General features: G+C 37.6%; 1 protein-coding gene across 2 annotated transcripts in view; it reads left to right on the plus strand.

The window, feature by feature from the left end:
- The window catches only part of THADA (THADA armadillo repeat containing), a 153,449-nt gene that overhangs the window by 81,465 nt on the left and 49,379 nt on the right, over positions 1-22,605 (plus strand). For both annotated transcript variants that reach the window (XM_042884616.1, XM_042884624.1), the window contains exon 30: positions 15,511-15,626. In XM_042884616.1, the coding sequence (XP_042740550.1) occupies positions 15,511-15,626 (116 nt within the window). The remainder of the gene's footprint in view (positions 1-15,510; positions 15,627-22,605) is intronic.

Here is a 22,605-nt window from a genome sequence, read left to right on the forward strand (position 1 = left end):
CCCCCCAACAAAACTCAACAAGACTTTGTGGATACTTAAAATCAGAAGGTGTATTTGAGCTATTCTGGGGAGATGTAATCAGCTGGCTGGCTGGATTAAGGTTTGGGAACAAACCAGAAATATATTACAGGTAGAATTTTAATTGTTCAAAGGATAAATGCAAAATTCATTAAGGTTGTTCTGTGATTATGTAGTTAGCCCTTTCCTTGCCCTTAAGGTTACCTTGGTGAGGGCACTTGCAGTAAAATGGCACTGTGAAAATTACTGGAAAACATTAACATTAACTTGTTATTGTAAGCTGACATCATGCTGAGCCTGATGGGAAGTAGAATTTATATATAGCTTGTCCATATGTGTAAGGCAAAAATCTGCTGAGTTTCAGCAGCAGTATGATTCATGTATTTTTGCTGTAGTTCAAGTTTCATCTTAAGTTATCTGTATTTCTATGGACTTGTTTTTATAGTTTCAAAAGATACATGTTACCAATAGAAAACTAGGAAGGTCGTGGTCCAAAACAGATGAACAGTGGGGTAATAGCACCTTACATTTTCTGTATGCTTTTGGTGATATGTTCCAGATCTTACTGGCATATGTAATCTTCCCATTATTCTTTCTGGAGAGCAAAATGCTTTCTTAAGAAGTATGCCTAAAAGGATAATCTAGTCATTCTTTTTCCCTCGGTAAATTCTCATGAACATGCATACTGCGAGTGAGTTGGAACTTTTAAAGATTTGATTTGTCTCTCTCTTTGATGCATCTCTTGTAGATTTTAAATAAAATCCTTTGTCTGTTTCCTTGTCTGAAAGACTATTTTGTATATTCATCCTTTTGGAATATGAATTTAAGGGGACAGCTAAAAAATTGACACTCAATATGCCAAGTGAGAACTTTATTTCTTCTGCACACATGCAGTAGAAGTACAAAGATATTTTCTGTTTCAGTCCTCTCACTTCTCAGGCAGTGTGCCTTGTTGGAGATATGTCTACCCACTGGTAGCACAATGTGCCTTGCATACAGTGAGACTAAGAATACAGGAGGGCTGTTGGACCAAAGATTATCCTTTCCATATCTTACGACGCTATTTAGCGGGTTTCTCTTACAGGAATTACTTTCTAGATGTTACTGTATATATACTGACTTTGTAAAGCTGAACTATTCAATACTAATGTTTGCAGTAGGAGTTCCTTTTGTCTTCCCTATAAGTTAAGCACATATTAGTTGTGCTATCTAAATAAGAAGTTATTTTCTATTCCATGTTTTAGTTGTGCATTCCTTTTTTGTTCGGAAGAAGTAAATTCTTATGGATTTTACCTGCATTTAACTCCATACCTGAGTATGGAGTTTTCTAGACATGAGATACTATGTGATAAGTTTTTTGGGTTTTTTTTTCAGTAAGAGGTACTCATGAATACAAAGCTCATTGCTTCAGGAAAAGTCTCATTGGCTGTACTCATAATGCACATAGTACACAAAGTGCACAGGGCTGTTTTCGCCTCTCAAATCTGAGATGATTAGATAGCATGATCTGGGTGCATGTTTTTGTACCTCCTTACTTTCCACAGTGGGTGTTTCAACCACGCTCTGTTGGGAGTGATCTCTGCTCTGCTATGAGATGTTTTATCAGAGTATCAGGCTCTGCTTTAAGAACTGAAGTCTGGTATTTCACTTCAGGGTCTGGACAGCAATACTGCTGTCCAATGGAACTGTGTAAATGGAATCATTATCAGTGACAGTATGCTTGTAAATATGCAGAAATGGAAGCATCCCTTATATGTGGAGGCATGTACAACAACAGTCTTGATGTACAGTAACTTTCTTGATGTATTAATGGGGAAAGATTTGGTAAAATTATGGTATGGCTTTGAAAAAGCACCACTTTTTTCATAGTTGTAGCTAGCTATGTTTGGACATTTAATGTAGCAAACTATTTGTTAGGCTTTAAAAACACTGAATGTTATTCTTTTGTTTGAGAGCAGGAGACTTGTGTACATATTTGCCCTAATACGAATTTAAAATTGCAAGCTAGGAGAGCTTTTCTGAAGCTTGTGAGTAAGTTATAGAATTAATTCTGAAATAAGAACATCAGATCTCTATGGCTTAATTCTAATTATTTTCTCAGCTTGTATGTTGATGCAGGCATTCCTGAGATGTAAGATCAGCTCTCCTGAAAGCAGCACAGCTACAGGGTCAAGTAGCAGAGTACTTTTGAGCACCCTTTATAAACATGTTCTTACTGACCAAGTCTATTATGTGTCAGCTTTTTAGTGGCAGTGGGGTATCCTTAAATCTTTTTCTTAATTGTAAGTATCCCTAAGTAAACAAGGGTGTGTACCTTGGTCTTTTATTTGCATTTTGTCTCCTTCATGTGAATGTTTGCAGGATGGCTTGTTATGTGGCATACAGTGGAAAAGAGTTGTTTTAAATTGTTACACCATGGCCCTTGCCCCACTTCCCCTCCTCAAAAAATAAAATAACAGGAAGAAAGGAGGGGTAAAGCTTTATATTCTTGAAAGTGCCAGAATTAAGATCTTGCATAGATTTTGATGATGGCAAGGAATAGGAAGAGGAGACTTTATTGTATCCTTCCTACTGTTAGGGTTATGGGTTTTTTGTTTTTTTCTTTTTAATAAAAAAAAAGTCTTAGTACAATTTTTAGCTGTTTCTAATATATCATTTCTTTAGACTTCAAGGTTTTGGTTACGTGCTACTGGGAAGATAATAACTATGTTTGCAGAGAGTAGAAATGCCACACAGTACCTTCTTTTGTCTCTGGTCAAGCTGGCTGGTTAGGATAATGTGTGTGTGACACTCATCAGTCAGTGTTGCCTTTTCTTAGTGCTGTCTAGTAATTGTTTTCTCATCCATCAGGCAATCTGTAGGTCTTTTGGTTAGGCAGCTTTACTCACTGCATGTATCTCAAGTTATAAAATGAATGACTTGGGCAGGAATGTTGATGTGCTTGCAGACAGGAAGGCTTTGCAGAGGGATCTGGATGGGCTGGATCACTGGAATGCATTCAGTTGTATGATATTCAATGAGGCTGAATTCTGGACACTATAGGATCAAAATGATGCCATGCAGTGTTATGAGATTAAGGAAGAGTGGCTAGAAAATGGCCCAGAAGAAGAGGAGCTGAGGTTGCTGCTCAACAGCTGACTGAACGTGAGCCAGCAGTGTGCCCAGATGGCAAGAAAAGTCAATGGCAATCTGGTCTGCATCAGAAGTATTGTGGCCAGCAGGACTAGGGAAAGGATTTTCCTCCTGTACTCAGCTCTGATGAGACTACAGCTTAAGTACTGTGGTTAGTTTTGGACCCCTCACTGCAGGAAGGACACAGAATTGCTGGAACACATTCAGAGAACAGCAGTGAAGCTGGTGAAAGGACAGGAAGGCAAGATTTATGAGGAATGGCTGAAGGAACTGAGGCTGTTTAGTCTGGAGGAGACTGAGGGGTGATATCATCAGTCTACACAACAACCTGAAAGAAGGTTGCAGTGAGGAGGCTGTTGATATCTTTTCTCAGGTGACAAGTGATAGGGTATAAGGTAATTATCTCAAGTGGCTCTGAGAAGGTTTAGGTTTGATATCAGGAAACATTTCTTCATGAAAAGACTGGTCAGGTATTGGAATGGGCTACTCAGGAAGTGGTGGTGTCACCATCTCTGGCGATTTTTAAGAGATGTGTTGAAGTGACACTAAGAGGCATGGCTTAGTAGTATACTTGTGTTGGGTGGGAGGTTAGAATTGATGATCTTAAAGGTCTTTTCCATCCTAAATTACTTCTAGATTTAAAAGAGAAGAAAAAAGTGCCTTAAATCCAAATAGTGAAGCAGACAGACTTACCAGATTTCTGTGTGAATAGGCAAGCCAGGTACTTCTAAGAGAAAATACAGCCAGGATATTTGAGCAAAGAAAAAAAAAAAGTGATGTAAGTTGGCAGCAAACTTTTTACTGTTTTGTTTTGTGGCATACAGACATAAGCTAGGATGTAGTTTCATCTTCCTTTTAAAATAGGTTTTTCCTCCAAATAAAACTGGCATTGTATAAGAATTTTGATCTGTGAAATTTCGCTTGTTAGCTTGTTTTAGACAAAAAGCAGAGTTCATTTTCAATTTTAAGAAAGCATTTTGGTCTTGTGGCTTTGTGGTATATATCTATTGCTGAAAAAAAAAAAAGCTTCATTGCTCTTTTTTTAGTATTTCATACCTTTCATTAGTTGTGGCATTAATAATTTTCAGACTATTACACAGGTGTGTTATTCTTGCTCGGTTATATGGAGTTAACTAGTATTTTTATTCATTACTTCAGACACTTTCATACCTTATTTTACGACATCTTAATTCAATCAAAACATGCTTGCCTGCATTTTAATTAAAACAACTTGATTCTGTTTTAAACCTGGCTTTATGAATTTTGATGGACGTATTTGGAGGAAGGATTTACAAGCCTTACTTTCTCATGAATAATAAAATGAAGTTGTGTAATTAGGTGATGAAATGTGCTGACAAAACAAAGCTGAAATTATGGAAAAATTGAATTGTGAACCAGCTGTTGCTTTAACATGGGAAAGAATCTTGATTTTCAAAAAAGTATTTGCAAGGGGAAATATTGCAACCTCAGATTGAGTTTATTAATTCATACAAAGATAGACGTGAGGAAGCAGATAATATTTGTATACAGTAAAAATTTATGACAGCCATGTCATTTATATTTGGCAGAAATAATAATCTGATTTGTCAGTTATGAAATCAACAGCATGAATTAAAGACTTCAAAGAACAGAGGTGGTAGGAACAAAGGGATGGTTCTTACAATAATGTGGTGCATATATAAATGATCCAGGACTGCAAGCAGTGTGGTTAAGTGGTGGCTATTGAAACACTACATTTGTGAGGAGATTGCAAAAGAGCTGATGAATATTTGAAATTCTTCTTCAGTGCATAGTCATTCAAATATGGAAATAAATGGAAAATATTTACTGCTGGTGTGGCAGAGGATTAATCATCTGCTGTCAGAGCACAGGGTGTAGGGGTACCACCTGTGCTGTCTGCACACGAGGCTGCCCAGCATCCTGGTCACCTCTCGTGCAACAGAGTTCAAATGTACATTTAGTCTGCCATACCAGTGATCTCTTCATACCTGACACGAGACTTGCTTGTCATGCACGTATCAAAAGCATGTATCATTACTTGCACTGTGTGCCTGTGTTTTCTCTGTGACTTCTCAGACTGATTTTCAGCAATGCCAGTGTGTATTCTGATGTCTCAACTACGGTTGTTACCATATAGTTGCTATTCAGATGAAGTTCAAGTCCATGCTTCAGGAATGCAGAACATTGGTTTATTTAGCCTCACTGTTGCTACCTATACATTCCTAAAAATCATTGATTCAACTAATTTTATGCTGTTAGACTGCAAATTGTGTAACTGCTTTTGTTTCTAAGAGTTGAGTAAAATGAAAGGACTGTCTTCATGCCATACATGCTAAAATAATATATTTATTTTGTATAAATGTGGTGTGTTGTTTTTTTTTTTTTAAGGAGCAGGAAGAAATCCAAAGATAAACAGATAGCTATAAACTCAAATTTATCTAAGTATCTTCTTGGAAAACTGGAAAGGTAGTTGCAGTTTTTAGTTTCTTTGTAATTATCACACTGTTTCATGCTGCTTATCCTCTAAAAATTAAATAAAAGGACTTTTGGGGGCTTGTTCACTCGAGGTATTTATAGTAGCTTTGAACTTTTTTTTGTCATCCTAATAAAAAATATCTTCACCTGCCACAGCATCTTGCCAGATTTTATCGACTTGATCTTAGTAAAAAATGAAAAACTGGTCTAGTTTTCAGAATACTAAAATAACTTTGCAGTTGTATTATCTTACAAATAAGAGTAAAATTATATCTCTCTTAAAAAACAAAAAAAGAAAAAAGAAAATGTAGCTTGTTTGAGGCTTTCTCATTAGCCTGATAATACTCTTCCTTTTGATGGAGGGATTCCAAAATGCCACATATAGCTTAGTGCAATGATCTCTGCTGCCATTTTGCAAGCACTCTTTCTGTTCCCCCCTTCCATGTTGCTTCTACCTCCACAGCCTGGTGAGTGGCATATTTTTCCAAGCTTCATGTTTACACAGTGTTTTATTTCAGCTGATGAAACATCTGTATTATTTTTTTATTACTATCTTTTAGGAGTGCAAATGCTCTCTGCTGAGAATGTATGCTGTAGTGTGATGTCAGTTTGCTTTTTTTCAACAAGTGCTGAAATGAACACAGAGAGCACTGTTTCAGTCTTACAGTTAGGAATGTGAATATTTGTACTGTATACTTAATTTCATACAAACATAGCTGAGGGCGTGCATGCAGAAGTTTTTATTGGTTCAGGTCAGCTTAAGGGGAGAAAAGTTTAACTTCTCTACCTCACTGAGAAGTGTGCAATTATATAGCTTCAAAGTGTTTGGAAAATCTGCTTATTTAATAAAGGCACTTTGTGTGGCTTCATGTTGGAGGCTGCTGTTTTCTTTTAATTATGAACATGTGTGCATGCACACGGTGTCAGTACTTTTGTGTCTGAAGTTAACAGTTGATAGTAACTTCAGAAACCTTAGTTCCTCCTTTAAAATTTAATTGTCTTTTAAGCAAAAAACCATAACAATAGATTAGCTTGATTAAATTTATGGCTATTAAAAAGCTGCATTATAATATCAGTGTCTCTGTAGATATTCAGGCTCAAAAAAAAGTTAAAGGCACTATTTTTTTAAATTTTATACAAGCTTTCATCCTCTGTTACATTGCTTCGTTACTATTACATGTATTTCCTAGCTTGAATACAGCAATTGGAGCTGATATGACAGTTTCTAAAGATATGATCAACTTCATATCACTTCAAAGTTGAAATGGGGGGAGATAAATGCTTCTTCCTGCTTCATGATTCATACATTTGAATTCACTGCTGTCTAATCTTTTTTTTTTAACTTGTTTAAAAAAGGTAGTTTTCATTTTGTTTTCCCCACTCATAGAAAACAAATACCTGGAAAGTGTTATGTGTTATGTCTAAGTTCTGCTTAGGCACAAAGAAAACTCTGCTTTGTATGTCAGTCATTGAAACAAAGCTGGATGCTTCCCTTTCTCTCTCTTCTCCACTCTCCTTCGCACTTTCCCTTTTCTTGGGGATTCTGAAGCTGAAGAACAAGGTTATGAGGTATTGTCAGTCACAGGGAAGAGAGACAAGGTTATGGCTGCTGCTGGCTCAGTGTTGGTAGAGCATCGTGAGCCAAGGAGTCTTAGTATGGTCTTTGTCTGGAAACTGCTCCTCATAATAAATCAAAGTGCCTGGTCTTTGCATGTCCTGTACCATTTTAACAACTCCTGCCCAAGTTGGCAGGTAGTCAGTAGCATTTTCCTGGTGTATTAGTTTGACAAACCTGAACAGCTTGGTGGTGGAGGAGTAAAGGATTGTGAGCATCCAGCAACTTGTCCATCTTCAGTGCACAGAACTAAAGACAATACCTTGGGTTTTGTATCTTCAGTCCTGTTGAAAAAATTCCTATAATCTTAAAGATGGTATCTTTGTGTTTACTTCATGTCAGACTGAAAGATAGTTCTGTCATCCTGCAAATATTTATAAACCCTCCTTGACTGATAGTGCAAATCTTTTGTAACCTTTAAAAAAAAATAATATATATATATACACATAATGCCTTAGTGTAATTAAAAACAAAAAACAAAACTGAATGCTAAAGGAACACATTTACGTAAGTGAGGAATTTAGCAAAGGATTTGAAATTGAGTAATGTTTTGAATCTGAAGAGAGCTGTATGCTGGAAAGCCAGTCTTTTTTATTATCCGTATCAAACCTTCTCATAAAATTTCTACCTCTTCTTGTGGAGACTGTCTGGTTTATAGTCTCAGATCATCAAAAGTACAGCTATATTGAATCATAGAATGGCCTAGGTTGGAAGGGAAATCAAGGATCATCAAGTTCCATCTCCCCTGCCACAGGTGGGGTTGCTAGCCAATAGGTCAAGTACTGGATCAGATTGCCCAGGGTCCCATTCAACCTGGTCTTAAACAACTCCAGGGATGGAGCATCCACAACCTCTCTGGGCAACCTGTTCCAGCACCTCACCACTCTCTCACTAAAAAATTTCCCTTGACATCTAATCTGAATCTCCCTTCCTTTAGTTTGGAACCATTAACCCTTGTCCTATCACTACCTACCCTTGTAAAAAGTTGATTTCCCTTAAGTTTATAAACTCCCTTTAAATACTGGAAGGCTGCAGTGAGGTCTTCCCACAGCCTTCTCTTTTCCAGGTTGAAGAAGCCAAATTCCTTCAGCCTGTCTTCATAGGAGAAGTGCTCCAGCCCTTGCTCAGTTTTGTGGCCTTCCTCTGGACCCTCTCCAAAAGTTCTACATCTTTCTTGTGATGTATTCCAGCAAGTATTCCCCAGTATTCCAGCAAGGCCCCAGCACAAGCAGATCAGAGGTTGAACAATCACCTCCCTTACCCTGTTGGCTACCCCTCTTCTGATAGAACTCAGGATACCATTGGTCTTCTGGGCTGCAAGTGCACACTGCTGGCTCTTGTTAACTTTTTCATCAGCCAGGACCCCTAAGTCCTTCTCTGCAGGGCTGCTGTCAAGGATTTGTTTTCCTGGCTTGGATACATACCTGGGATTACTTTGACCCAAGTGCAAAACCTTGCACTTTGCTTTGTTGAACCACCTTAGGTTAACAAGGGCCTACCTACCTCTTGAGTTTATCAAGGTCCATCTGAATGGTATCCCTTCCATCTGCTGTATCAGCCACATTTCTCAGTTTGGTGTCATCAGCGAACTTGCTGAGGGTGCACTCAATCCCATCATCTACATAATAGATGGGATAACGATGTTAAAAAGCACCAGTCTCAAGACAAACCACTCTTTACAGTCTCCACCTGGACACAGAGCTGTTGACCACAACCTTCTGGCTGTGACCTCCTAGCCAGTTCTTTATCTACTGAATAGTCCATCCTTCAAATCCATCTCTCTTCAATTTAGAGATAAGGATGTGGTGGAGGCACATGTCAAAGGCCTTGTAGAATTCTAGGTAGTTGAGACCAGTTGTCCTCAATTTGTTCTCTGCTGCCATCACTCCATCATAGAAGGCTACCAGAGTGATTAGGCACAATCTTTCCTTGGGGATGACATGCTGGCTGTCTCGAACACTCATCCCTCTTGTGTCTTCTAGGAAGATCTGTTCCATGATCTTCCCTGGTACAGATTTGAGGCTTACCAGCCTGTAATTCCTCAGGTCCTCCTTCTTCCCTTTCTTATAAATGGGAGTGATGTTTCCCTTTTTCCAGTTCTCAGGAACTTTGCCTGAGAGTCACAACTTTTCAAATATGATGGAATGTTGCCCAGCCATCACATCAGCCATCTCTCTTAGGACCCTGTTGTGCTTGTAATCCAGCTTTATGTGTACAGCATTGGCTTGTACACATTCAGTCCCATGAGTCAGTCACAGTCTTGTTCCACTCTTGGAGAGAGGGAGACTTTGCTCCTGCAGTTTCCACTTGGAGGTTTGGGTTCAGTGATGTGAGAATCCTGGCTGCCAGTGGAGACTGAGGCAGAGACCTCACTGAGTACTTCAGCCTACTCCGTCTCTGCTGTGGCCTGTTCTCCTTTCTCATTTAGCAGAGGAGGTATACTCTCTTTGGCCTGTCTCTTCTGACCTGTATAATCCCTTCTTGTTGTTTCTAACATCCCTTGCCAAGTACAGTTCTGTCTGTGCCTTGGCTTTCCTAATCCCATCTCTGCAAGTCCAGACAGCATGCCTGTATTCTTCACAGGTGTCATGCCCTTGGCTATTGGGTACTGTACCACAAACATTGATGTCTGACTTAATGGGCTAATATAATAAAACAGGAGGCATTAGTTCTGGAGCAACCGTCATGTAAGCCAAGCAGTAGCATTTCATGTGTGTTGAAAGTGGAGTGCTTCTGTAGTTAACTTCCACAGATTGTGTGTTTGGACGCCTCTAATTTTAGCTTACCTTAAATGCTGTGGAAAGATTTGAATAAAACATGCCATCATTAATTTCAATTTAAAATTTAGTTTAGACATTCTATTCTTGCGATGAAAAAATAATTCTTTTGTAGGAAGGCTTACTAGGTCTTTAAAGTCTGGTGAATAAATAATAGAGGGCTTGCATTGAAACAAGAAAATAATTATTTTGCATGTATCAAATGTCAGATGAAGGTAAACCACAGTAGTTTAAGCATTGTCTTTGATGAGTGCCAACATTTGAGTGAATCAAGCTCTCATGTGAGTTGTACCTTCTAATTCTGCTGCTGAAGTATGGCTCTTGTTTTTTAGTGTTTGAATAATATATACTGAAAGGATAGGATTAATCTGGAAAGTGAATTGCAGAGTAGTTTTGCTTGAATTCTCAGTACTGAATTTCTTATGTGGACTAATTTAAATTCACAAATTTGATCTATTTTTATATACACAATACTCCATTTTTCAAGTCCTTTTGCTTGAGCTATCAACTACGTAGGTCTCTGGTGTATTTAGGAGGGATGCACTTTGGCAGTTGTTTTCAAAGCTGATGAGATTAAATTAGTTTGAGCTTCTAGGAAAAATATGATAGCCCCTTCATAATTGTGAAGCAGATGTTATATTATTGCTTAGAGATAAATTTCTTCTAATTCCTGGAAATTAACACAAATGCAGAAAAATAAAATTAAGAAGGTTGAGGTACCAAACGGTCTTCAATTAGCTGAGGATATAAAAGGCATTAAGAAGAGCCTCTTCATATACATTATTTTCCCCTTTCATCCCTTTACTTCTAGAGTATCTATTACTTAACAGATTAAGAGCATACCACAAAATACATAGAAAAACTAGTAGTAATGTCAATTTTGAACATGGTTTTTCATGAAAAAAGTTATTTCAAGTAGGTAATTATGTGAACCATTTTAAAAAGCAAACCGAAACGTAGGCAAGAGCACACTTGAGTAGGATTGAAGGTGGAGATCTCTGGTGAAGCTCACAAATGTTTTCCAACTTGTACTTTTGCAAAGTACTTTGTAGAAAATGGTCAGTTTCTAAAGTGATCTTGGGAAAGTTAGATAATCAGCCGTCAACAAAATGATGTTCAGCAGATAGGAGTTCAGAAGATTTAAAATGAGCGAAAAAATCCAAATTAAAACAATAACAACAACAACAAAAAAAAAAAAAAAAAAAAAAAAGGAAGAAAAAGCCATTCCAACTGCTAACTTTCCAGATGTTTTTTGCATACAGGAACACCTGTTAACACAGGGAGAGGAGTTTATTTCATCGTTCCTGTCACACGGACCCCAGTTGGATCACTGTATTCAATAGGTATCTCAGTGGGAAAAAATTCAAACCAACTGAACGGTGTCTAGAGAACAGTTGTTTACTGTGAAGGTAGTAGTGAAAAATAACACCTTACTTCAAGAGCTTGAATTCTGAGTGTGAAATACTTGAAGAGGTCTCCTACAGCTGTTTTGAAGTCTTCTTTATTGGCTGGTTTCTAGATTAGGACAGATGAGCATTTGTTTCATCTGACAATTCTTAGACCCTACTTCAATGTTTGCACAGATCAGATAGTCTCTTGACATCTCTTTTGTTTCTGTGCCTGTTTGAAATTACTGCAGCTGTTCTTCCCCTCGTATAATTTCACAAAAATAACCCAAATTAAATTGTGTCAACTTAATGCTATGCAGCAGTACTTGTGTTTCCAAACAAACAAACAAAAAAGATAACCCCAGGAGCAAGCGACAGATGGAAATCAAGGTCTGAGATGTAAAAATCTGGATGTAAAGGTTTTCTTTTCCCAGAATGAAGCAAAGGCCCCAGTTTGATCAGTTACTTGTAATATTCTTACTTTATGAGTACAATGTGCTGCTAATTATCTCAAATTTGATTGTTTTCATATGACATGCTCAAATGATCTGTTATCATCTCTAAACCTTCCTACATTCAGCACATCAGTAGTTGTAATAATTTTTCAGTTTGCATAGAAACCATGTCATGTCTATCACTATATCTTTCAGGCAAATGGATTTTCAAATTTAGAGGTTGTAAGGTAGGTTAAAGAAACAAGGAGAGTCAGCACCCTGCTCCTGCTATTCTAGCTTCCAAATTCCAGTGCATGCAAAAGTCCTTGAATTCAACGAGATCATTCCTATGAGTCTTTAATACTGCTCCACGTATCTTCATATTTTTCCATTTAGAAATTCTGTTACAAATTACCATTGCCTGAGCCTTTTTGGGAGGAGCAGTGTTGAAAGTGAGAGAGCATATAAACAGAAGGGGGTACAACTATTTATGACAGTGGATAGTGATAGGACAAGGGGAATGGTTTTAAACTGAGACAGGGGAGGTTTAGGTTGGATATTAGGAAGTTTTTCAGAGAGGGTGGTGACACACTGGAACAGGTTGCCCAAGGAGGTTGTGGATGCCCCTGGAAGTGTTCAAGGCCAGGCTGGATGTGGCTCTGGGCAGCCTGGTCTCATGATTGGTGACCCTGCACATAGCCTGGGGGTTGAAACTAGATGATCGTTGAGGTTCTTTTCAATCCAGGTCATTCTATGGCTCTATGACTATGTGAATGAGAAAGGTAAAAGCAGCGTACAGTTTTATAGGTGGTGTGACTTGTGTCTGAGGAGTATCACACTCTTCTTTGGGTAGAGTCCTACAGGGGACAGGCTGGAGTTCATCTCTGCTCTGCAGGAGGTATCGGCTTTCATCTGTGATTAAATATTTCCTCTTTGTGCTCATGACCAAGATAACTAAACATCCAGATGACCATAAATCCTTTTTTTTTTTTTTTTTTTTTTGTTAGCTAATTTTTCCTGTATTTTTAATACTACTTAGAGAACTTGTTATTAAACAGTACAAAAAAGTCTCAAAGAACAGAAATTACTTGTTTTGTTGACTAGAAGGCTACTAGAAGTTCTCTGTTGGTATCTTGAATTTTTCCCTTCATAATGACTGTGATATGCCTACTAGGCTTTTACAATAAGTTCTGGAAGCGATAACAAAGCCTTGTACAGGGAGTTTGGCCTTCTCTGTCCTTGGAGGGAAAAGGATGTGAACTTCCTCCTCAGTGAAAGCCAGCTGCCTGTTGGGTTTGTTGTGAGCCCTCAATGAAGGATCTTAAAAATGAGGACAAAGCTAATTTGCTGTCAACACTTCGGAGTGGTTATGTATGCTAATTCTAATTCTGCTTCCTCTAAAAAGCTCACTGCTCATGTGTTGAACATCAGGTGCTGCACAACTTGAAGAGCCAATGTAAAGTCTGTAGGCTTCAAATCCCTGAATACCCGTATTTTAAGTTTGGATTGGGTTTGCCAATCATAGCTATTTGATACCTGAGCAGCGATTAAAAATTCATCTGCATCTGTTTTACTGCAGGAATTTGTGTCTTTTGTCTTCGTAATGCAGAAATCGTCATGGTGAATGAATGAATACTGTTGTTAGGACTCATGATGCCAGTTACTTTGGCAAAAAAAGAGATTTTTTGCACAGTTTCTTTGTATAATTCTAGTAAACTCCGATTAGCACATTAGCACTTACTTGGCTATATACACTGTAATGCAGTAGAACTTGATTGCCCAACCTTTTGTCTTGCTTGGGCTGCATTGAGTGAAGAGGAATTGTCTTGGGTTGCATCTATGAGGTTGCTCTGAAAGTAATGCCTGCTAATTATTTCCATGGATATAACTGATACAAAGAGCACAGTACTGTATAATAGAGCAAATTCTCAGCTGCAAGACACTTTTGCAGCACAGTGGACACTATTGACTATGCATTTTCACCAGAGATGAACAAGAGCTGCCTACTGTACTCATAACATTCTACCTCTATGGAGATGACTCACTTTTACTTCCACCTCTACTGAAACTCACTACCTGCCACCTCACTGTGCTCACGTCCTCTGCTTGGTCTCCGTAAGTATTCACCAACCATCAGTGAATGTTAATGGTGCCATTTTTTCCTCATGGAGAAATCAAATTCCACACCGTTACTTCATATGCACTGCTATGTCAGACGCCGTCGTGTCAGACTGCCCCACCGCTGCCATCTGCCACATGGCAACAACATGTAATGCAATGTTGGTGGAAAAGTTCAGCCTCTACTGCTATACCACCAACGTCCATCTCTGAAATCATGGGGCAACATAATAAAATAGGAGGCATTACTTTCAGAGCAGCCTCCATAAAATATATAATGTAGTTAATGTATGTAAATAACAAAACTTTTTTTAATTTTTAATGTTTTTTTTTTTTGTTGTTAAAACATAAAAAGTAGAGCAACAAGACCATAAATCTAGTGGGATATTTGACCTTGTTTTTGTGAAACTAGTGCATCGGTCTGGTTCGATGGCAGTGGCTACAATTCTTGATAGCTCTCAAGGTGTTCATTAGAGATTTTTGATGAATTTTTACTCTTCCTGTGTTTCATCCTTGAAAGCAGTTGTTGACAAATGTAGGTACTGCTAGAAAGTGGTGACATGAATAAGACATGACTGTTAGGTGAGGGATATTTCTCTCTGGTAAGAGAGGGCTTATAAAAATCTGGTAAAGAGACGTGATTAAATTTTGGATTGCAGCTCTATGCATTCCATTTGAAAATTCACAAGTACTGTATTTATGTCAACTGAAAATGGAGTCACAAAATAAACTAAAAAATTGATGATTTTTCCTCAGTCTTGAAACCTATTTTCAAATTCCTTTATCACAATAGAAAGCGTGGCTTGATTTTTTTTTATTTTTTTTTTTCTGTGTATAGGACTGTATTCAGCCAATGTATCAAAATCCATAGATGTATTTGCCATGACTTGAACTGGCACTGCACTGCTCCCCATGCCCTGCATTCAGCCCAGATAGGGTTAATAGTGCACCGGTGTTTGGTCAGTGCTGAGGGGACAGGCTGCAGTGCTATGATGCTGTGGGGCAGGGGATGGCTGCACTGTGAGCTGTGCTGGGCCACAGGTGCCTGTGAGCTGGGCATCCTTGTAGCAGAAAAATCATTCAGCAGCATTGTTGGCTTATGTGGTGTTTGCCTTTGCTCTGCACCTTTTCTGTTCTCCTTGGCTGTGCTTGTGGGTGCATGTGGCCCCGTGCCTCGGCTGGGCTGCCCAACATGTTCCACTAAGCAGTGGTGCTGGCATCAGCAAGGAGGTGACACTGAGAAGAGGTTGGTAGTGGAGTGGTGCTCAAGTTAGCAAGGCCAGAAGGTAATCATCAGACTGTGCTCTGACCACTTCAAGGCTGTGAATGTCTTCTTTTGTTATTCACTTGCTGTGAAAAATGAATTCTAACAAATATGCAATTTAAGAGTTCTATCTGTTGCTATGCCAAATGAATACACGCTTTTGCTTGTGTAACAGTTGTTCATTTTGCAGGTGATTTTCATCTGAGTTATTTGATGAAAAAACAGTTTCTAGAAACTAGTTTCAATTAAATATATATATATATATATATATATATTTTTTTTTATTTAGGTTTTTTACTTGCTGCAGTCATACTTGGATTCAAAGCAGCTTGGTAATTCAGACTTTAAGCAGGGACTCAGTGACATCATTACCTGTATAGGAAGCAAACTGTGGTTGGCTAAAAGGTAAGATGAAACATTTGCTATATATGCATATTATATATATATATATATATTTGCGTGTAAATATGTAATATATCTATATGGCTGTTGTCTTTGTTTTTGTTTTTTTTTAAATGAAACGTTGTATCTATTTACTTCTCTAAGAATTGTGTAAAATTTAGGTGCTGTGTTTTTAATCCAGACTTTTTTTTTCCTAAATAGGAAGAGTTGAAAAAACATAAATATACTTTACCAGTATACTTTGCTGTATTCCAGTCTTCTTTGAGTTTATGGCAGCTAAATGTCATAGCCTAGTCGTTAAAAAAAGTCTCTACAGAAGCAACCTATTTGAGGAAAAGATGAGTGTTGTATGGGTTAAGAAGGTATATTGTGTACACTAAGATTTTACAGCTTGTTTTATGTCTTGGCCTTTGAAAAAAGAGAAAAACATTCTAGCATATTTTGAAACCATCAGAAGTATTTAGTTGGCCACAAACAGCCAAAGACAGTTCTAGAAACCTTTTCTTTATGTTTCTCTAAAAGGATATTCAGATAGCCTACATACTGCAATGAAGACACATCATTTTTTAAAAAATTATTTCTTTTTATAACTTAGAAATATACTTGTTTCTGATGAGCTTTGGAAAGTTCTTCACCAAGAGCTTTAAGATAAGCAATCATTATGGGATGAAAGCACAAGTTCTTGCATACTTAAATGAGTAAAATATTCCAGAGTACAATTTGCACAGTGAAGGAAGGTCACAAGTGGAGTCTGGTGTGGATCTCTGATAAAAGCCTTTTATCAAAAGTGTTGTTTTATGATCATCAACAGTAAAATCATAAAAGATTTGGGGGGTGACTACAGGATTGAGGAAGTTTTTTGCCAATGTTAAGTGAATTAGGGTAATCAAGTTGTGGTTGATCCTTAAGAATTACAGAAATATCTTTTGAGTAAGAGTGGTGAAAGAGCAGGTAAAACTTTGTATAAATAATTGTGAAATGATGCCTGTGAATAAAGCAGTCTGAACTTCACTTAGGAAAAAGCCTGTAAAAGGAGCAACTGTCAGATTACATGGTAAAAGATTTCTGATGCTATGAGTACAGACGAGAAGTGAACAGGTTATTTTTGAAATAAACAAAATAATAAAGATTTTCATATAATTTCAGTTTAGCTGAGAAAGCCCATGCTGCAGGAAAATGTTATTTTTATGAATTCTTTCCGTTTAAAGTTGTTTTGGTTGGGTTTTTTTGTTTGTTTTTTTTTTTTTGTTTGTTTTTTTCAGAACTAGCCTTTTTAATATACTAGTCATATTACTACTAACTTTTTTTAGTGTTATCTTGAGAAAGGAAATGCTTTGAGTCTTTGAGGTTGTGGCACGTGATAGAGGTGTTTACCTAAATAAATGTATTTTCTCTATCTCGTCTCTCTAGAAAACCACAGTTGCACGCACTAATATTCGCCCTGTGTTAATATTAGACATACTTAATTTTTTTACATCTTTCTCATGTAATTGTTACATTTTAGATTACAGGCAGACAAATTTGCAATACTAAAACAATGCTTTCTTTTTGGCTTTTTTTTTTAACTGAAAAGGACAAGCGACATATTCATAAAACATTTGGTAACGAAATTTGTTTCCACATACATACACACGTTGGGACTACAATGTCTGATAAAGCTGAAAACAAAAAAAAATCTGCTTGCCTTTTAACTTACAAGGAAAAATCTGTGGATTCTATTTAACAAATGATTGTTCCAAGAGACATGTAACAGGGAAATTTCAGAACATAAATGCCACATATCAGTCTTCTGATAGGATGTAATTATAGCTGTACTGATAATAAAGGGTGTAAATGAAGTGATTTCATCGAGTGGATGTTTTCACTTTTATGTTGTGCTCGATCATTGTCATGGCAGCATTCTATCTATGTTGAAGTTGTCATTAAGAAGAGCAGTAAAAGTGTCATCTTAACATTAAGAATGACATTTGGTAATGTCACTCTATCAACCTCAGCAGTGTTAGTCACTTTATTTACATTAAGAGTGACATTAAAAATAGCAATCACAATAATAATGGAATGTCAAATGAGTATCTAGTACACTGTTTAAGTTGTGGTTCAGCTTCCATTAGATCTCAAGGAATGCAGGGGGCTTGGGATTTGCTACAAATTAAAAATACAGATGAATTGAAAATCTTTTCTTTTCTGACTTTCTACTAATACTCCTAAAGAATTTTGTCCTACCTTGTGGAAAGAGGGGCTGGAGGTGAATGACCTATTGATGCATTAGTATTTATCCTCTCTCTCCATATCTGTTTCTGTCTCTTACATTCATTTTGCAGATTTCCCATTCATATTTGGTGGTGGACCTGAATGGGGCTGTTCTGTGATGAGGGTTGGTGGTATTCTTTTGTTATTGCTTTGCCTTTTTTTGTAAGGAGCTTTGGGAGATTGCTTTTCAGTACAGCTATTGACCATTACTTTCATATTTGTTTGTCCTCCTGAGTTTGGGTTGCCTTGGTGATGTGTGAAACCATTGCCTTTTTTTAATTATTATTTTATTCCTTTTTGAATACTCTGATTTCTTTTTCTGGATGGAATTGAATAAAGATACCTGGGTAACTGTGTTCCCTCTGTAAAGGCAAGACAAAAGCCTAATTGCTAGGATGATAGGTGAAATGGTATTGGTCTCATTGTCTGCTGGTTATGAAAGAAAATGAAACTTAGAAGTAAAATGTTTAATTTACAAGGGGAATCCAACAGGGTTTTGTCAGCCTCTGTCACACTTAAGTCATCAGTGACTTGGAAGAAGCGGTGATAATGAAGTGCCAAAATTTGCTCTTGTTGCTAATTATTTAATGCAGCAAACATAGTAGCCTACTGTAAAGGACAGCAGAAGGATCTTAGGAGATTATGCATCAAGATACTCTCCTAAGAAAGTGATATGTTTAGCCTTGCATGTAGATTGATGGTCGTCTGTGATGACTGTTATACCTTTGGAGTGATAAATTTGTTTTATTCAGCACCCAGAGGCAAGCTAAAATAGGAAACTGAAAATTGTTGGTACAAAAAAGAATGAGAGCAAAATAAAGACCATTTTATACCAATGTGCAGCCAGTTGAAATATGCCAGTTCTGGTAGTTTAATGTCAAAAAAGTGTTGTAGACTTGGGGAGGAAGCATGGTAGTGATAATCCAGGTTTGGAATCTACTCTGTATGAGAAATAAGTAGGACCTATGGGGCTTGGAAAATGGAATGCTAAAGAGTCATGACTCAGTTTCACTGCCAGAGAGGGTGGTGCATTATTCCCTGTGATTTACTCATCTCCTCTCTTCTCTGATTTTGCTTTAGAGAAGTAAAAAAAGGCCCACTTTCCCCAAACTGAATTTCAAAACAGTGATATTTTTCAACTGGTATTTTCTGTCTTTTGTTAAGGCAGGCTTATGATAATGAGACATGGCTACTTTTTCCGCCACCTTCCGAGGTTTTGCGTACCTTTTAAATACTAATTTATCTGAGTATTCAAAAATAATATTTCTATTTTTGATGTTTTGGTGAGACCTGTCTTCCATCCATTTCTCAAGGTAAAATTTGAAACTTCACTTACAGGTTTATACTTACTTTGATGTTTTTTATTTTGTTCTAAAAATACGCTTGTTTATTAGTCTGAAGTGATTCCGTGATGTTCTTGCTCCTGCCAGCCCAGTTATGTAATTGCATTTTTCTGCAAAGATGGGAGATGTGGGATGTTTGAAAAGAACAAAAGTTTTAGAATGCGTGAAATGAGTCCGTTGGATGACTGAGGTGATGGAATGAGGTGGTGGAAAGTAATCTGGTGAAAGCTTTTAAAAAAATAAACAATGTATCAAACCATGTCTTTGAAAGGGTTCAAATCCCTTTCATGTGAGTAAAAATAGGTGTTTTTTTTTTTTAATTTCTGAAAGTTTTTTTGCTCAGCTGCATACTGCAGAGCTACAAGGCAAACTCTAAGTGCCTTCTTGTTCATAAATACAGAAAACTAAGAGAACAAATTTTTGAGCTGGTGATTTGGTACACAGAAGTCCCGGAAATACCTGTCTTGTTTCACTTGTAGCCTTTGGCACGGCAAAATATTGGCATTGGAAAATTTGTGAAATCACGTCATTGCACAGCTTTGCTGTAGGATGCTGTCTTCTAGGGCTTTTAGTTTGATTTCCTCCTATCCAATCTATGTTCTTAATGGAGACCACAGAAGGGGGGAAAGAGACTTTGAGGTTCTGCCAGACATCAAATAACGTGTTCTGCTAACCTCATTTCATGTGCTATTTCCTAACTGAGAGCTTGTCTGCACTGGGAAAGTTTATTTTTAAGACTGCTTTCCTTAAGCTAGTATGGAATAGGTTTGTATAGAACAAACTGGCTTTGCATTTTGCAAAGGATCCCTTGTCGGACGGGACTAGTGTGGTTGTGTGCACCTACCTTTGTCACACAGATATCCCACGCTCTTTTGTGATGCTCAGCATTATGGATGGGGTTGTGTATGGCTGGGTTCTGATACAGGAGCACAAGACTCAGGCTCATGTGACAAGTACATGCAAAAGTATTCCAGGTCTTTGCTTAAACCCATTGGGAGAGTGGCATACTGAGGTGCAAGTACATGCCTACTTGGCTTTCTTAAGGCTGTCTCTGGGATGGTCCAGCTGTAAATACTTTGAATGAGGGAAATGCTGTGTGTATTTTGTAACACTGTAGCATATATATGTATATATAGTTACACATTAACTTACCAAACTGATGCCTATGGCCTTCTGGCTAGTCTGTGGTGCCCTTTTTCCCATCTGCTTTTGGTAGGGTTATGTGATGGCAAGCAGGGCATCAGTCTTGTAAGAGACTTCATGTAAGGTGTGTTTCAATGTGTGGCTTCACTATGGTTTCAGAACCTTGTGGCTCACAATGTTTGACCCAAATAGGCCTTTATTCTTCTCAATGCCTCTTTGGACAGACAGCAGTTATTTCTTATGAACAGATAGAACAGTGAACAAAGCAGATTTGTGCTCTAATGGTAGTAGCGTGAAAAATTTTCAGAGGCATATGCTGGCACATTCAGTTGTAGATGCAAGCTGACTATGGACTGCAGGTTTGCAAGCAGCCTCCTTTGGAAAGGGAATGTTATTTGGGAGCTGGAAGGGCTATTTATACTTTCAGAACAGCAAGAAAGCAACAAGAAAGGAGAAAATAAGAGCTTCCTCCTTGGCAGGCTTGGCTAGCTCTTGTGTTAGATCCCTTGCCTCTTCCTCTTCTACTGCATTAAGACAAATCTTCCTGTCCTTCAAAAGCCCTGTCTGACCTGGCATGTTCCCATTTTGCAAACTTCTCTGCTCCTATATTTCTATCTTTTAAAATCTGTGCATTGAGAAGTGTGCTTGAATATCTTTTATCTGTTGTCCATGTGCGTCACACAGCTTTATTCAGAAATTGAAAATAGTTCGACTGTCTGAGCCTGGCTCTCTAGAGGTTTGTTTACTAGGTTTTAAATCAAAAACGTTACTTTCTGTCAGCTGGACTGCAGCAATAATTCATGTGTGTGCTGTTACAGACATGAAATACTGGGAGAGAATTTCCAGCTGAAAGCTAAGCATACCAGTATGACCAGTTGCTGTGCATCAGGTGTGCAGTGGTAATTTATTAATCTGCACTTACTCAGCTATGAGCCTAATTTAGCATGGTTTGTCTTCTGTATTACTTGTTTTAGGAGCGCAGTCATAACAGTTATGTCATGCTTTATAAATGTATTCTTGAGGTTTCCTTTTAAATCTTATGTGCTTTTTGCAGACAAATTCAAGTTTCTGCATTGCTCCAACTCAACTCTTTCACCACTCCTTAACAGCTACATATTGCTTATCTATACAGATGATGATTGCTTGGTTTGGAATGCTCACTTTGGATATCAGTATAGATACGTTTTAACATCAGACCAAATTTGAAAAAGTACTTTGCATAAGTAAAAATATTCTTTGCCTCCTATTCCCAGATACACTGTTAACTTAAATATGAACACTCAGGGAGGATTGAGAACTGAATAAGGTGGTTGAAGATGCATTCCCTCCATTAGTGCAATGTTGGAATTAGGCACAAAAAAGTGCAATTACAGGTTTGGGGCTTAAATGGTCAATCACCTGAAAACGTTTTCCAATAAATTAACAAAAGTTTCAGAGCTTGTGTCCTTATAGGCTGCATTTATCCACAGTATTGTGTAAAATTCCTTAAATTTGCACATGGAATTAGTTTGACCTTTGAAGTTTTTAGGATGTTGCTAAGGACTCACATTTGGTTCTCATTAAGACTACAAAAAAGAAAACAGATTATTTTATCAATCTGGTATGCTATTTCAAAAAACAACTCAACAACAACAAAACACACCCTTCCAGTATCATTCACCAAGGACATCTAGAACACAAATCAATTTTTTTTTTTAATAGCTGAAACTCAGGAGATTCTTGGTGATACCACAATATAAAAATAACTTGTGTAAATTCTCTCTTTACCAGGGAAACTGACAGCACAGCAGTGTAGTGGTCTGGCTTTGGTGGAGGTAGGAAAATTTAAATCACCAGATGAGCAACTTTCCTCTTGGATACAATGTCTGCTGTTATGCAGGATCATCTGATCTTAGAGAGTGGGCAAGTCAAGGGGTCTGTTGACATAGTGATTGCTCCAAGATGTCAGCAGCACAAGTAGACAATCAGGAGCACTGTTACTTGATGTTTTGGTGTTTGTATTTCTTGTGCATGTTCTGGTGCTTCCAGGAACTCGGCAAGCATTAGTTGATATTGCAGGCTTTTCTTTTTTTTTGCTTTTTTTTTTAAATTTAAATACTTTTCATTAACGTGTAGTTCTCTTGGCTGTGGTACTCACTGATGTGCTGGTTTTGTATTACTTGGTTAAAAATGCTATGGCCAAAGTTTAATAATTAAATCTATTATTAATGTCTCCTGAAGAAGACAAGAGGAAGGCTGTGCATCTT

The sequence above is a fragment of the Lagopus leucura genome, unplaced genomic scaffold (assembly GCF_019238085.1).
Source record: "Lagopus leucura isolate 7727_CA_CO unplaced genomic scaffold, USGS_WTPT01 Super-Scaffold_73, whole genome shotgun sequence".
Lineage (NCBI taxonomy): Eukaryota > Metazoa > Chordata > Aves > Galliformes > Phasianidae > Lagopus > Lagopus leucura.